General features: G+C 38.4%; 1 protein-coding gene across 1 annotated transcript; it reads right to left on the bottom strand.

Moving 5' to 3' along the window:
* Nucleotides 1-5,863: 5,863 nt before the first annotated feature.
* LOC119647266 lies at nt 5,864-14,980 on the bottom strand. Its single transcript, XM_038048154.1, has 2 exons — nt 12,084-14,980; nt 5,864-7,416 (listed from the first exon to the last, which is right to left on the bottom strand). The coding sequence occupies exons 1-2, from the start codon at nt 12,492-12,494 to the stop codon at nt 6,988-6,990; spliced, it is 840 nt and encodes a 279-aa protein (XP_037904082.1). The 5' UTR covers nt 12,495-14,980; the 3' UTR covers nt 5,864-6,987.
* Nucleotides 14,981-17,120: the final 2,140 nt, after the last annotated feature.

Genomic DNA, 17,120 nt, shown 5'->3' with positions numbered 1-17,120 from the left:
ACCATAACTAACGAAATTTTAATGTTAATCATTAAGTTTGTTCGACGCACGTGGTCGACGCAATGCTCATAATTTGGAAATTACTGTATTTGATAAATTAATGAAATTTTCAGGTTTTCTTTACTTTTGTATTTCTTTTAATAAATCATTTGAGTGTACATATGTTCCACCTAGCACGTAATTTATGGGCACATATTATGCTAGAATATCTACTTTTGTGTGATAATGACAATCAAAGTCTTAGAATTTGCACAGAAGTGACAATAATAGACGATAATAGGTCATTATAACTATTATTAACAGTGCGATTTCCACCAAAGTAGGATCATATTTTATTATAGCCTACATTTTATTTCATGATCCTAGGATAAACTTGTAGTCAATTGCTGAACATTTTAATATATAACGTAGGCCTCTCCAGACTAGATCACTCTCAACCAAATTGACGACGGGCTGATCGAATGCTGCCACATCTCAGTCTTGATGAATGTTAGAACATACAGGGAGGCAATATAGACTCGGATCACTATCTCGTTAACATAGTGCTTCGAGCTGGAATAACAGCACCACCCAGAATCTCCTCTGACAATCAGGTGAGAGTTAACACTGAAGCCATCCACAACACAGCCCACACATACAAGAGGGAAATGGATCGCGCAATAACCACAGTCGACAAAGATCCTGGAGATGAACGGCTGTTGCGACGATGAAAGTAAGCTAGCAACGGAAGACACTGCACTGACACATTTCCATCACTGATTATAGAAGAAACAGTCCGCGAAATTCATTGTCTTAAGAAGAACGACCCGAGACGTACAAACTGTCTTCATCCAGATAGAGCAGGCGGCGCGAGATTTTAGGCTGCACATAAAAGAAGGCAATACTAAATATATGGTGGCAAAGTCAGCACCAAAAGCCAATCAACCAACAATCTGAAACCGCACTGGTCAAACGGGAAGAATTTCTTCTATCCACGGCCAAAAATCACAACCGATGTTGGCTACCAATAGAGCCTATTTCAGGTTAAAAAAAAACTGTTCCGCTCGAAACGTCTCACCATAGGGTCCAAGTTCTTACTGTACAAGGCTATGATCTCGTCAGTCCTCATGTATTCCTCGGAGACCTGGGTTGGGTTTTTAGCAGAAAAAAACTGCGAATTCTTGGTCGCCTTTGAGAGAAGAATTCTTCAAATCTCAATCAGCTTTTAGGGATATCGAATTGGTGGAGTTCTTTATTAAGACAGGCCTAGACCGGATACCGGTTGTCGCGCCGTTGATGATGATGATGATAATATATACAAAATATACTATTACTAATTTTATTTGAACAATTATCGGTGCGTAAGGTATTTCGGAGCCAAATTACTATATAGTGGCAGCTTCCTGATTTTTTTTTCAGATATTTCGCTTAGGTAGGTTCTAATGGGCCCGTGATGGGTCCATTTTTCAACCCCTCCGTCCCCCTTTTAAATTAGGATTGTGAATCAAATGTCAAAACTGAGACCTGTTTTGAGAAGTACTAATCAATACCTTTTACTTGATACCCAACATGGCTCTATTTGATGAAAAAAAGAGCGCTACTCGAGGTTTTCTCATGTCTAACCGTCACCCTGGCCAATATTGCAAGCGGAAACATTTTTAGGTGTGGAAAGCTAGGCTCCATCGCCGATCTAGCTTTCGTAAATCAATCAGTGGTCAAGCGTGGAGAATACATGCATAGCGACCACCTGGCGATATTAATTGCTATAGACAAAGGACCCAAAACAATAAATTTTCACATGAAGAAACCAGAAACAGCTTGTTCATCAAGAGTACTTAATGAGGATATATTTCTGAAGGTATTGCAGTGGAACACTGAGTTCACTGGAGCGGCCATAGAAAAACATCGCAGCTGTCCCAACAGATACACTGAGAATGAGAGATTTCAAGGAGACGCTTACATGCCAAGACGTGCACACTCTCGGAAGAGCAACCTTAACTAGTGGTGGAATGCTGAAATAGCTAAGTGTCGTACAAAGAAAGACAACAGAGCATGAATAAATGTACCTCGAATATAAACAGGCACGCAAACAATTGCAGTGGACCGTCACGAAAAGTAAAAATTATTGCTTCAAGCGAGTCTGTGATGAGGCAGACATCATTTCATGGGGAGGATCGTACAAGTCCATTACGTCGGCAATAAAAAGCAAAAGGATCATTCCTATTATGTGCCCTAGATTATTGTGGGATATCGTTTCTAGATTATTGCCTCAACATCCGGAAGCAATCTTCCCAGTGATACCAATCAGCGCTGCAGACATCCCTCCACTAACTATAGACGAAGTCTCGAACGCAGAGAAAAGGGTCTCGGATACCGCAGTCTCCGGCATTGATCGAATCACCAACAAAGCGCTGAAATGGGCAATGAGAATGACACCAAGCATGTTCGCAGAGGTATTTACAGACTGCCTGGATTGAGGGTCCATCCCCGCACAGTGGAAGATACAAAAACTTGCATTGATCTCGAAGACAGGTAAGTCGATGAGTGAACCAACATCCTGTAGACCTATTTGTCTTCTGAATGCAATATGCACGATCCTCGAGCGGTTAATCCATAACCGGCTGCATCTAATAATTGATAGGGACAGTTTGGCTTCCGAAAGGCTCGGCCACCGGTTGATGCTACCAAAGTGGTTTTGGCTAGCCAGAAAAGACTGCGACAAAGGGTGCGTACTGTGCACTGGTGAGATGGACCTATATCAAGGGCTCATCGCGGCACAAACGTCAAAATATATATTAAATATAATGTTAGGTTACTTCTGACAGCGGAAGCTACTTTATGATTCCGGCGAAAAGCCGAATATGTATGTAATAACGGTAGGAGTTCCGCAGGGATCTATTATGGGTCCTCTGCTATGGAACGTAATGTATGATGACGTTTTACGACTCACAGTAGCTAAGCATGCCGTTATCGTCGGATTCGCAGATGATGTTGGAGTGGTCATAACATCTAGTCATGTCGTGTTCTACGAATTATATAAACGAGCATTTAACATCTGCGAGCCGCTAGGGTCACACTGCTACCAGGGCAGAGGTGAGGCAGCGTCTGACGATTTGCCTTTGCCCTGGTAAGAAACCGTAAAGCCGTCATCGTTTGACATTTCTGTGAAGTTTGGGTGCAAGCCCTAAGCAAGGAGTCCGTGGACCAGGAAAGAGGGAGTAAGTTGCTCCCCATTTGGTCCGGTCCAACATTAAGTTGATGCGGATTTAGAACCCCATCATTCTCAAAATATATGCAGAACATGTTTTCTTCACCTGCCCAAGAGCTGAAGGAGAAAGCTGAAAACAGGTCTAAATACCTGTTTAACAGTGGACAATTTTTTTCCTTCAGCCTTTGTCCCGTTTACAAGCGGGGGCGACTCGTCGTGATCGGTTTCGTCATTTGGTTCTATCATATCACTGATCTGATGCAATCGTGAGGCTTTTAAATTCCCATCCAGCGTATGAAACTACCGTTGTGTCGGCCTGTTGGAGCAAAACTCCCTTACCATCAATTTCGATATTCAGATCAATGGCAAGTGAATTCTCGTTAGCGGAAATTATGTGTGCATACTGTCGAAAAAGCCTCCCTCGCAGTTTTTCACAATCGGTGCAATCCCATATCGATCGCGGACCTCATTATTTCGGATATAATCAAAACGTTTCACGTCACAAGCCGCAAAAGATTCAGTTTTATTCACATTCAATCTGAGACTGTGTTGTATGATGCGATCGTTCCAATTTTGGACAAGTTCAATGAGATTTTCTTCTTGTATCATTTGAAATTCTATAAGTTCGAAATTTATATTCTCTTATTATATGACTAATACTGTCCAGCTCGAACGCAGTGTTTTGTAGACGGCTTCTGAAGGTATAGGACGGGTAAAGCAATAACAAGACTCCAAGTTCCGTTGAGCGGGGTTCAACTGCTTAGAGAAGAAGCTCAACGGCTGCCAGACCTGATTCACCTTTTGGTGAAGAGCAGCACCTACTACGATGTCAGAAGCATCAACAAAAACGCAGAGGAAATGCCACGAATGTAGCGTCGGCCAGTTGTTGACGGGATTTGTCAAACGCGCGGACAGCCTCTTCAGACCACACAATCTCTCGTGTGTCGTTTATTTTGGGGCCAGACAAGTACGTGTTCGAAACGGATTGGTGTTGGGCGGCCTTGGGCAGGAAACGACGATAGAAGTTTAGCATGCCTAACAACCACCTTAACTCCTTCACTGTCTTCGGACGCGGGAAGCTCGAGATCGCTTACACTTTGTCCGGGCCGGGCTGTATTCCTTCAGGGGAAGTGGAGTGGCCGAGGAATCTCACCTGTGTTTGAAGGCACTTGCATTTCTCAACGTTTAGGACTAACCCGGCCTCAAGGAAACGTTGAAAAATGCAGTTGGGCTAAGTGCTTAGACTCAGTGGACGAAGTGACCAAAACATCATCCAAGTACACGAAACAGAAATCCAGGATTTGCAGGACTGAGTGAATGAACCTTTGAAAGCTTTGCGCTGCATTGCACAATCCGAAAGTCACCCGCGTGAACTAGAAGAGTCCAAAGGGTGTGCATATTGCCATCTTTAGTATGTCTTCTGGAGCTACAGCGATTTGATGATAAGCCTTGTCGAGAAGATGCGGCAATTTGCGAGATGATGAGCAAAGTCGTGGATGAGCGGAATTGGATATCGGCCAGGAACAGTCTGTGCATTTAGCCTTCTGTAATCCCCACAGGGGCGCAATTCGCCGTTTGTCTTAGGGACCATATGCAGTGGGGAAGACCAACAGCTGTTTGGAGGTCTACAGATACCCTGTTGAACAAGTTGTTCAAATCCTTTCCGCGCAATAGTCAGTTTCTGGGGTGGTAGAGGACGCACCTTCGAGAAGTTCGGGGAACCAGTAGTGTTAATGAGGTGCTGCACATTGTGCTTCACTGGTTTAGAGAGACTACATTCGGTAGTAATCTGGCTGAACTTTTGGAGAAGTGCCCGAATACTAGAATCGGTAATCTCTGGAAAGATTGTAACTTGGGTGAGATGCCATTTGGCCCAACAAATTAAGGTTGGTCATGGGATCTATAAGAGACTTGTTTTGCAAGTCCACAAGCAACCCATAGTGATACAAGAAGTCTGTGCCTAGTATGGGGAAGCTTACTCAAGCCAAGACTCACGTCCACTTGCCTGTATCCGTAGGTGTTGATTCGGGAGGAATTTGCTGTCGCCTGTTTCAGTGGTTGCGGAAATAGCCGATGGTGCGGGGTACGGGAAGAACCGAAATCTCCGCACCAGTATCTACGAGGTAGTTGCGCCCGCTGAGGGGATCAAAAATCATTAGGCGACGTGGCGCTGCGTTCTGGGTGGCCGTCGCCAGGATCCCCCGCGTATCTAATTTTTTTGCAGTAGGCGCAGGTCCGTAGGCTGTCCTGACAATCTGCTAACCGATCGCCCTTTTCGAGCAGCAGACTGCGAGCGAGGTCGCGATCTGGTGGCCGAACGCTGAGCGTCCAGCGTCGCCCACATTTCAGCCATACTGGCTGCTAAGGCGGCTATTTCGTCCAACGGCTGCTGACCGGCAGCTATGGTCGGGCGCGCGAGTTTTGTTGGTGGGTAGCCGAACGGATAAAAAAAAATAAAACTCCGCGTTTCACTGAAATAATGTAGTTTCTACTTTATTAACAAAACGTTATTAATTTTTAAAATACAGATGTCCCGTCGGACATAGTGACGATCTTAGAGAGTTAATCGGACTACACCTTGCTATGTATAATCAGACGTATTTATTCGTGTAAAGTGCTGATGTTAGCGTCCGCACTTTACACCTGCTTATTATGCTTACGATTGCATTTCCGGCATGTGCAGTTTTACTTGATCTAAGAGAATTTTGATTTCGTGTGAATTAATGGAACCGGATGTCTGGTTATACATAACTTCCCCCTCCTTAGAAGAAGAATTCTCCTGAATTCTAATATCATTTGAAATATCGTTTTTTTCATTTTTTTCCAAAATTATCAATTTTCGATTCTTGTTATTTTCATAAAATAATGCAAGTATAGCAATAATAATTATTATCAACATCGTAATTATAATTGGTAGAATGATAGAATTTACGTCTTTGTGAAATTTAAGTATTTCAATTTTTTCCAGAATTTCTATATTTTTTAAAGTAATGTTTCCAAATTTTATATTTTTGGTTACATTATATTTTGCTTGGTCTGCGTAAAAAAATCTGTCAATGAATTTAATATTGCTGTTACTGAAAGTTTCGTTTATAATTTGAATCGTACAATTGTTAATGGTTATTAAATAATTTCCATTCATTGAGATATTTCTGTCATCACAATGGTTAATGATTTTTTGATTTTTCATATTCTTACATAGAATTCTACTTTCATCTATCTTTTCTATTCTAGACATTTTGTTTTCTTTTAATTCGCAGTTATTTTGAGTAATACAATTTTTGAATACTATAAGTTCTTTTTCAGCTTGGATCTCTTTGATATATTGGTATTTAATATTGTTCAATTCTACAAAAAATTGATCTTCTAAATTAACTTCCATGTAATTTTTATTAGGAATAGCTGTAAGTAGTTTAACGTTTACAAGTTTGTAACTGTTCGGGATTTTAATTGCTAAAGTTAATGAATCGTTACTGTATCGTAAAAGTCCTGTCTTTACGTATTTTAGTCTGTAAAAGTCCAATTTTACTGTCATTATTTCTGTTACTGTAAGTAGGCTAGGGTGAATAATGCCTTGTCTAGCTAATGCTATGCTATCCATTATTTGGTCTACTTTCTCTTCCAGTGTTTGTAGTCTAAAGATCTGATCTAGCTTTATTTGTTGCAAGATAATTTTTCTTTCATTGGCTGTCACTTCGTCATACGTTTTGGTAATTTGATTTCTATCGGCTTCTATTATATTTTTAAGACTGTTAATAGTTTCGTTAATGTGAGAATTTATTTCTATTTGCTTGTTAATATTATAGACCGCTTCTTCCTGATTTTTCTCTAATGATAATGTGATCTGAGATTTCTTTTCTATCGTCATCGTCCATTGTTCCAAAAAGCCATTTGTTAGTTGTTCCAATGATATTAATTAATCCCCTTTTATGTCTTGCATTTGGTTCTATTGCTTTTAGTTTTGCATGAATATCTTCCAATTCCTTTGCGATAAGCGGATCGTTTCTGATCTCCAGTCTATTAATATTCTCTTCTATTGCGTCAATTGTCTGTTTGAGTTCCCGTGTGTTGATTATATGCAATATTGTCTTTGTATCCTGTATTATTTCGGTTGTACCCATGTTAATAACTGTGTATCCGTTTTCGGTCAGTATAGGTTGTATTGTCAAGGCTGCCCTTATTGGTTGCATAACTGACAATATTAGTATTAGATACATTAGTGTGGTTCCCTGTAAAAAAATTATATATAACAATCTGATTGATTGTAGAGGAAAATAATGAGCTAGTAGAGCTAGTGCATTCGTTAGCGAACTAATTTTCCTTCCAGAATTTCTATAAGCATTTTTTTTCTGATTTTGGGAATATCTTCTTGAGAAAAATTGGTTTCTTTTTTACAAGTAATACATTCAGCGAATGTACAAGTGAACACACCACAATCGTATCCATTTTTCTGTTGTGGGTTGTTTGTTTTATTTTCTTCCACCCATGTCGAAGTGTCGAGAGGTTTATTTAACTTATCCATTGATTTTTTCTTAAGATAGTCCTCTAATAAGTTTAAGATTTCTGGGTTGGGTTTTCCCAGTGGGTCATAGTATTTTATTATTTCGTCTTTCATATTTATTATTACCAGGCACCAATGGTTTTGATTCACATGAACGGGAATCACTACCATCTCATAAGAAAACAGATCTACTTTACGAGTCCATCTCCTTACTGATTGATAACCTGTCTTTTGTAAACATACTGAAAAGAATGTGTTCATTCCATATATTTTTGGCAAGTCTTCGCTTTGTATGCTTCGATCAGCGATAAGATTAATATAGAAGTTTATTATATTGTCATTTAACCATTCTGTTCCTAACAGGGTAGTAACATCGCTCCTTCTTATATTTAAATTAAATTTTGATATAAGAATCTCCGTTTCTGGTCCAAACTTCGCAGTTTTCTCTGCGATTGCTATCTGCTCCTCTGAGATAGAATTATCACAGCTATTATCTTCTTCGTCAGCTAGTTTAGGTTTTCTTTTAATATTTATGGGATGAACATTTTCTAGTTTTGATTTTCTAAATTTAGGTTGTTACTTGTGTCTAGCGGCTTTATAATTTCTTATGAAGCCCGTTGCCCTATTTTCTTCATAATCTTCTCGTTTTGCATTTAATTTTTGTAAATACTTTTCTTTTGCTTTCGTAATATTTTCTTTAATTTTTCCAAAATCGACTTTCCGATTCTGTACTTCATATGGGGTACATTTGATCGTCGAATGATATCTGTTGTTATAATTTCCAACTGCTTTTTGAATAACTTGTTTCGGTGATAGGTTAGAATTGTTCAACCATAATGTCCTAAATTTTTCTACTATTGTGTTATGGAAACGTTCAATATCTCCATTGCCAGTGTGGCTATTTGGCTTTGTTATGTGTATTGTAACTCTTTCTGTCCTTAAAAATTCTTTTACATGAATCGTATTAATTTCATTTCCACCGATTATTTTGTTTGGTTTTCCCATCTTAGCGAAATGTTCCTCTAGGGTTTCTATTATGGTGAAGTGGGTTTTGTCTGGTAGGAAATATGCGGATCCAAATTTTGAAAATCTATTAATGATGGTGAGAAAATCATATTTCACTACAGTAAAAATGTCAACATTAATAATTTGATTCATATCATCCAGACTTTTCGAATTTCGGTTTAATGGGATTTCTATCATACTTTACCATCTGGCAAACATCGCACTGGTTAATTACTAATTGAATGAGTTCCATAAGTTTCGGATAATAAATTTTGTACCGTATTGAATTAAAGGTCTCTTGTATACCAGAATGTAAGCTTTCTTTCACATGGTAAAGAGCTATTTGCTTTACCGCTTCTACTTCTGTTTCTATATCCTGTGCTCTAAATGAACACCTCACAAATTTAACTGTATTGTCATTCGAATATAATTGTCTTATTTTCTGTTGTACAATATTGTATTTGTGGTCATCTAACTCAGTGTAGATGCCAATTACTCCCTTTTTCACATATCTTTTTAAAATGTCTTCCAAATTGTTGAAGTCATGCTCAGCTATGTATATGATTTTTCTTTTGTGCCTTATTTCAATTTCCTTCACTTTATTGTTGGTTAGAATGAATTGAATTTTGTACTTATTTACGATGTCTTCCTTGATTGGAATGTGGTCCAAAAGTTCCTCCTCTGCGGAATGTACTGTTGCCATAGTAGCATCGTCTCTGCCTTCGGCATTCAATAATATTCCCAAGTCTGAGAATGAGTTTGTTCTGCTATTAATCTCTTTCAATTCTGTATTGTGGTCCTCAATTTGTTTTACTCGACTTAAAAAATCTGCAACTTTGTTATCTTTCCCTTTTAGGTACTCGATCTTAAAAGTATATTCTCCTAACTTGAGTAACCATCTTTGATGGCGGGGGGATAAATCTTTTCCATTATATTTTGCCTGAAGATATTTCATTGGCTGATGATCCGTAAAAATTGTGAATTGATTACCATACAGATATGGTCTGTAGTAGTTTACAGACCACATGATGGCTAAAAATTCCTTGTCTGTCGCCGAATAATTTCGTTCATGACAGTTAAGGGTTCTAGATATAAAGCTAACAGGATGTCCGTTTTGTGATAAAACGGCACCTATTGCATACTGAGAGGCATCCGTTGTCAATTGAAAAGGCTTACCGTAGTCGGGAAATTTTAGTACAGGATGAGAACTAATGCGCTTTTTCAATTTCTCGAACGCTTCAATATAATTCGGATCATGTATATTTATACTTTGTTCTTTTTTTAGATATTTAATCATCGGTTGGGCTACTTTCGCATAGTCTTTGATGAACTTGCGATAATAGCCAGTTAATCCCAGGAAACTTCTGAGTTGTTTCTCAGTTTTTGGTAGTGCTAATGATTGGATGACTTCAATTTTTTCAGGATTTGGTTTTAGACCGTCCTTAGTAATGATATGTCCCAAAAATGCTGTTTCTTTTCGCATGAAGTTACACTTGTCAATCTGTATCCTTAACTTATGGGTTTGTAGTGTTTTGAGCACTGCTGTTAAGGATTTCATGTGTTCCTGTAACGATGTGCTGAAAATAAGTACATCATCTAAGTACACGACACAAATTCGGTTGATATGGTCTCTAAGAATGTCGTTTATAAGCCTCTGAAATGTCGCAGGGGCATTTTTCAGGCCGAACGGCATTCTTACAAACTCATATAACCCATGTGGCGTAACGAAAGCCGTTTTGTGTCGGTCTTCTTCTTTCACTAGAATCTGGTGATACCCTTTAGCCAGATCAATTGTGGAAAAATATTGGGCTTTTCCCAGTTTATCTAAAATAGAGTCAATATTAGGTAGTGGGAATTTATCGTCCACTGTTACCTCATTTAATTTTCGGTAGTCTACTACTAACCGAAATTTTTTCTCCCCAGAATTGTCGCATTTCTTAGGTATGATAATGAGAGGACTTGAGAATCTGGAATTACTTTTACGGATAATGCCTTGTTCTTCCATCTCAGATATTTGTCTTCTCACTTCGGCTTCATGCTTAGGAGGATATCTATATAACTTTGAGTTTATTTGACTTTCCGTTGTAGTTTTCATTTTATGTTGAATGCTCGGGGTGCTTGTAAGCTTGTCCCCTTCTTTAAAGAAAACGCCTTCAAATCGTTTTATTAATTTTGTTACTTCCCTGTGTTCTTCCTCATTGAGGTGATCCAACTTTAACCTATTAATATAGTCGCTATTAATTTCTTCTAAAGCGCTTATTTGGTTAAAAGAGTAAGGGTTATTTGCGAATTTAATGGTTTGCCTATTGAGAGTAATAGTTTTGTCTTCCAAGTCAATAAGTGCATCGAGATTATCGAGTAAATCCATTCCGATTATGAATTGGTATTTCCTGTTCTGTAATGCTCCAACTTTCCATCTTATCAAAGCTTGTGATAGCGGTGGGCATATTTCTACAGGGGCGGGAGTATGTATTTCATACTCAATAATATTTTTACCAGCGATAGTAGAGAAATAAAAGGGTTTAATTTTAATTTTATCGAAATTATCGATTCTATTGTCGGCTATACTAAATGATGCACCTGTATCGATGAGGGCTGCATATTTTTTATTGTTTATTGTTATATTTATTAAAGGTAACTCCGAGGCTAGTTGAGAAAAAAAACTTGGCTATCTATGTGATTTACTTCCGGATTAGAGTTTTTGTGATTCCTTGATTTATTTCTTTTATCATTTTCATAATTTTCCTGTTCGGTGTTCGGTTTTTTTTTCTATATTTTCGATGTCCATTGGCTCTACTTGTTGCTGTTTTTCCCATCTGCCACTCTGTCGTTGTGCAGATTTGTTACTAGACCTACTTTGACCTGATTGATTAGTACCTTGTCCTTTATAATGACCTGAATTGTTGGAATAACTTTTGTACCATCCGCTGTCATTACGGTCTTGTCGGTAATGGTTGTCTTGTCTAGTCGATTTTGAATGATAATGTCTGTCTTGATTATCATATAATTTCTATTGGATTTGTCGTGATTATTATTAAAATTTTTGTGACGTTCATTGTCGTATTTATCTTGCCTAGATTTGCTATAATTTTGATTATGGTAATTTGAAGGTTGTTGTTTGTTGTTATTTTTAAATTTTCGAAACTGAGGTCGAATACATTCATCCTCAAATTTTCTTGATCTCATTATGCTAATTATCCTATCTATATCTTTTTCTTGGTAAATTTTGTCTAATAGGACACCTTGGCTCATTTCTTTTATTGTGTTGGCCAGTAAAGAATTTACATTCCCTAAATCAATATATGATTCATCTCTATAATAGATTATTAATTCATCTGCCTTGTACTTTAATTTTTGCACTTCTTCAGCTAGCTCACTTACATTATTTACTTTTAAATTTGTAATTTTCCTATAAATTTCCAAAGGATCTATATCTGGTCTATATCTTAATTTCAATTGTTGTTTGATGAACTGCCAATTGTCGGGTTCGGGTAGATTTATTACCGCATCTTTCGCCTCTCCCTGGATCTTCTCGTGAAAGATTGTCCTGACTGCTGTTTTCTTTAATTCGTCGTTTACGATCCTGTTTAAATAGTACTCGTAGTTGTTAATGAAGCTGTTTATCGAAGTGTCTCCAGTTCCGGTAAACTTTGTCATGAACCTTATTTCTTTTAACACTTTCTCCCTTTGCTCTGCACTCGATTGGTTTAGTGTTAGCTGCTGCAATGCCGCTGCTAACTGTTGAAGTTGCTGGTCTTTTTCTTGCAATTGCTGTAGCAAGTTCAAAATAGCTTCCTCCATTTTCTCTGTTTCTAAGTTTCTGATTGAATTGAAGAAACTCTCCCTTTTCTGTTTTCTACCTTTAGCCTCCACTTTTACTTCTTACAGTTATGGAAAAATAATTTGGATGGATCCTACCTTAATTCTCGGTCCTTTCTGCAATATTTTGCTTTTCTTCTGCCTTCAGTTTCACAGTTCACAGTTTCTAAAAGTTCACAGTCCCTAAAAGTTCAGTCTCTAAAAGTTCACTGTCCTTTTCACTGTCCACAGTTCTTCAATTTCGAACTTCACAATTATTTGTTATGCTAGATACTCTTGCCAGCCTCAGCAAAGAGTTAAAGACGAATAAAGGCTTTTTATCCTTTTCGGATTTAGTCACTCTGGCTAAAATACGATTTTTATGCCTTTGCGGCCTTTAAACCGATTTTTATTAATTAGTTTCGCGTCGTGATTTTTGGTTGTTATTAGTTTCGTGTTTTTCGTTTATACCTTCGCGGCTTTTAAACGACACTTTTTCACTCACAATGTTCGAATAATTTTTCCTTCGCGGATTATTTACTCGATTGTGGCGTTTTTGTTGGTGGGTAGCCGAACGGATAAAAAAAAATAAAACTCCGCGTTTCACTGAAATAATGTAGTTTCTACTTTATTAACAAAACGTTATTAATTTTTAAAATACAGATGTCCCGTCGGATATAGTGACGATCTTAGAGAGTTAATCGGACTACACCTTGCTATGTATAATCAGACGTATTTATTCGTGTAAAGTGCTGATGTTAGCGTCTGCACTTTACACCTGCTTATTATGCTTACGATTGCATTTCCGGTATGTGCAGTTTTACTTGATCTAAGAGAATTTTGATTTCGTGTGAATTAATGGAACCGGATGTCTGGTTATACATAACTCGCGTGCAGCTCGTGCATCTTATCGGCCGCAGCTGCCAGTACCTTCAAAGAACCGGAGACGTACGCAAGGACCGCTTGGGTGCTCTGCGGGACCTGACGCAGCCAGAGCGACTTAATCAGGTCATCGTCGATCTTGCTCCCACCAATTGCCTCATTTCGCGAAGCAATTGGCTGGGAGTTCGATCGCCCAATGTCAAACCTGCCAGCAAGTGACCCAGCTTTCCTGGCTTACTTACCGACAGGCGCTTGATTAACTCGGTCTTCAGAAGCGTATAAGAGGCCGATTTTACTACGTCGGCCGCTAGTAGGATGGACTCCTCAGCCAGACCGACCACCGGGTCGCGTCCGCCGTTATTCCGGACATCTGGAACTATGCTTCCAGATGGACGAACCACAGCTTCGGGTTCCGCCGCCAAAATGAAGGGACGTGCATGGCGAGGGCGGTCCTTGCGGATCCGATGGGCCCGCTGCGTCTTTATTGTCTACAGACATCTCCAAAAGCTAATGCTACGACGCGGCGATACCGAATTCTGCGAAGCCCTAAATTGACCACGGCAGGCCGCACCCACAAATGTCCGGACGTTTGATGCCAGACCAAAAAAAACACAATAACTCGCCAAAAGAGTGGAAATCCCGCAATGAAAAATTCCACAAACACGTGGACGCCGTCTCTTACAGCGGTTTTAAATTTTATTCTTATGAATTGCTATATATTTAACCATTAACACCATAAAATTTTACACCATTTAAAATTTCGTTCTTTCTTTTCGAATAAATGTTAGCGCGATGCCTGTTATGCAAGCACGAGTTAATCAACGTATTATCAATAAATCACCAATGTAAGTTCGTATCTAGTAACATAAGGTACACGATCATTTGTCTAAAAATTGATTTTTGCCATTTTAATTTAATTAGGAAATTCGCCAAAAAGGTTGTTGATCGCTTACTGGGCTAAATATAGATTTGATAATACTGACGATATATGTGTATATGTTTGATGTAAAAAAAATGATAATTACTATGGGAGAGCGATATTTATATCTAAATGAAATACTAGGATACCGTTATTCCTCTTTTGAAAATCACAATGTTGAAATGTTCCCTTAAAAAAATATGTTTTCGCTTTGTGTGACTTTATTTCCTAAGGGCCTAATTGTTGCTGCTGGTTTCCGGCCGGACCGTTGCGATGGGTTGAGTTTCAGTGCGTGCTGGCGTGAATGAGGGCGGCAGTCGCGGATGATTCGATTCACCGGGTCGGAGGCACGCCCTTGAGCACTTTGGGGTACTGCTGATCGTTGTCGCTGCGTAGATCTGTCTGCTGTTTCCTTCCCGTGAGATGTCCGCCGGTGGCACTTAGACAGCACGGACCGTGTGCACAGCTTTTACTCGCTCCGCTCATGTGAGTTCCTTGGGGTTACCACTTTAGTTTTATTTATTCACTGATCCCTTTATTCAACAGCAGCTTTAAATAGCTTCACTTAAGATCGAATTGGAAATGTTGAAAGCTAATTCGTACACCTCTTACTTAAATCAAACAAGTCGGAATACCGGAAGCTCACGCTTCGGGTATAAAGGTTTTGTGTTCATCTTATGTAAGAAACTTTAACGCACATCTATATATATATATAGCTACGAATTCAAAACATTCCTTCATATTTTTCCAAACTACAAGACGTACGTACATATTACAGCCATAGATATTATGCTCAACCTAAACAAACAAACTGCCAATTTCCGAATACTGTACATATATATGCACGTATTAAAAATTGATCGTACCCATATTTCCGATTTACTTTGTGCACAAAAGCATTCATATGTACATATATAGTACGTATATTAAATACGGCTGGTTTAATGTACAAATATCTCTTTCTGAATTAGCTACTACCCGCAAACTTCATTAGCATGCATATACTATATACCTACATACACACATCTCTGTTTGGAGTAATTGATATTCATATACAAGTGACTAAAAAACTAACACAAAATAATTCTTTTCGACCCCATTCATAAGAATTTATTTCAATGTGGTATTGATGAATTGAAATGTGATGATGACGTCATACAGGTTGCAGAGTGCACGAAATTCACAAAAAATGGCAAAGTTTCACACCCTATAACTTTGTTAATAATAGTCTGATTTTTTTCAAACTTGACCAACTTGTGCATTATTTTTTTCATTACACCCATGCCAAATTATAATTCTGGACTGAACATAAGGGGGGGTTGCCGGGTAAATTTCTAAAATAAGGAAATATACTATTATTAACTTTATTTGTGCAGATACCGTAACCAGATGTATTTGGAGGCCTAGATTTCGTAGAGATGCACTACTGTGATTTTTTCCAAATTTTTCGGTTGGATAGGTTCTGAGAACGAGACCTGTTACACTTTTTGGGGGTCATATTTTGAACCCTCACTCCCCTATGTTTCACCCAATATCAAATATGGAACCAGTTTCGAAAAGTATCAATTGAACCCTTTAATTTGATAACCCATATGTTCACATTTTATGAAAAAAGAATTTGCACCCTCCATTCACATTTATGGGGAGCCCCCCACAAACTTCACACAAAATGGCGCCATTCGCTGCATATAAAGGGGACAACAGATCACATACTCTTACCAATTTTCGTGACAATCGGTCCAGCCATTTCCGAATAAATCGGGTGTGACAGACAGACAGACAGACAGACATCGACTCGATTCTAATAAGGTTTTGTTTCACACAAAACCTAAAAAGGATGAACGGCTTTAATGTGGCTGAATTTACTATGTGTTTTTAAAGAAGTATTCAAACACTGCGAGCAAGCTCTCGACTCTTGAGCTCTAAAAAGCGCGGAGAGCGCTGGCAGGGTCATCTATCCGCTCGCATTAACAACACTCAAAATAAATTTACTATGTGTTTTTAAAGAAGTATTCAAACACTGCGAGCAAGCTCTCGACTCTTGAGCTCTAAAAAGCGCGGAGAGCGCTGGCAGGGTCATCTATCCGCTCGCATTAACAACACTCAAAATAAATTTCGAATGTTGCCAAGCCTGCTGCGTCACATTCCTATCCTGGAGAAGCTGAAAAGCTGTTCTCCTTTTCACCAGCAAAGAAACTGCTGTGGCTCAGTTGGATAAAGAATGGTTTTTATTTCCAGATTCTCGGCCTTATATACAATTTGAAATGCTTACGTGGCTAATTTCTTACCTGCTTAAATTCTTATTCCTAATTTACAAACGTCATAATTTGCAAGTGCACAGATCATTGTGCATTGCTATAGAACATTTCACTTGTTTTTAGATTATTATATTAAGTATCATGACAATATATTTGGTCAAAAAACATGTACATCCTGCCTTTACATGTGTGATTTTTTTTAAGATTTTGCTTTACACAAATAACAAGTCGGGAAACCGGAAGCCGGGCGCTTCAGGCATGAAAGGTTTTGTTTGCTTCTTCTGAATGAATTTGAATGCAGAACTATCCCATTTGTACGTGGCCTGTTATGAATATGCATTTAGCATATCAGATTTAGTACTTCGGGTTCTAAATTTACACGGTAAAGACAACTTTGAGCTACTGCAACTTTGTCACTAACAGTATGATTTTGATCAATGGGGATAATATGTTTCATATTATATTTTATACTACTACCAACTTTTATAACTCTGAGATAAACTTAAGGGGGGTTTTACTCAATTTTTCCAAAAATATGGTAATATACTATTATTAACTTAATTTGAATGG

Source organism: Hermetia illucens, chromosome 1 (genome assembly GCF_905115235.1).
Source record: "Hermetia illucens chromosome 1, iHerIll2.2.curated.20191125, whole genome shotgun sequence".
Classification (NCBI taxonomy): domain Eukaryota; kingdom Metazoa; phylum Arthropoda; class Insecta; order Diptera; family Stratiomyidae; genus Hermetia; species Hermetia illucens.
Note: the sequence above shows the minus strand (reverse complement) of the source record. Positions and strands in the feature narration are given on the sequence as shown.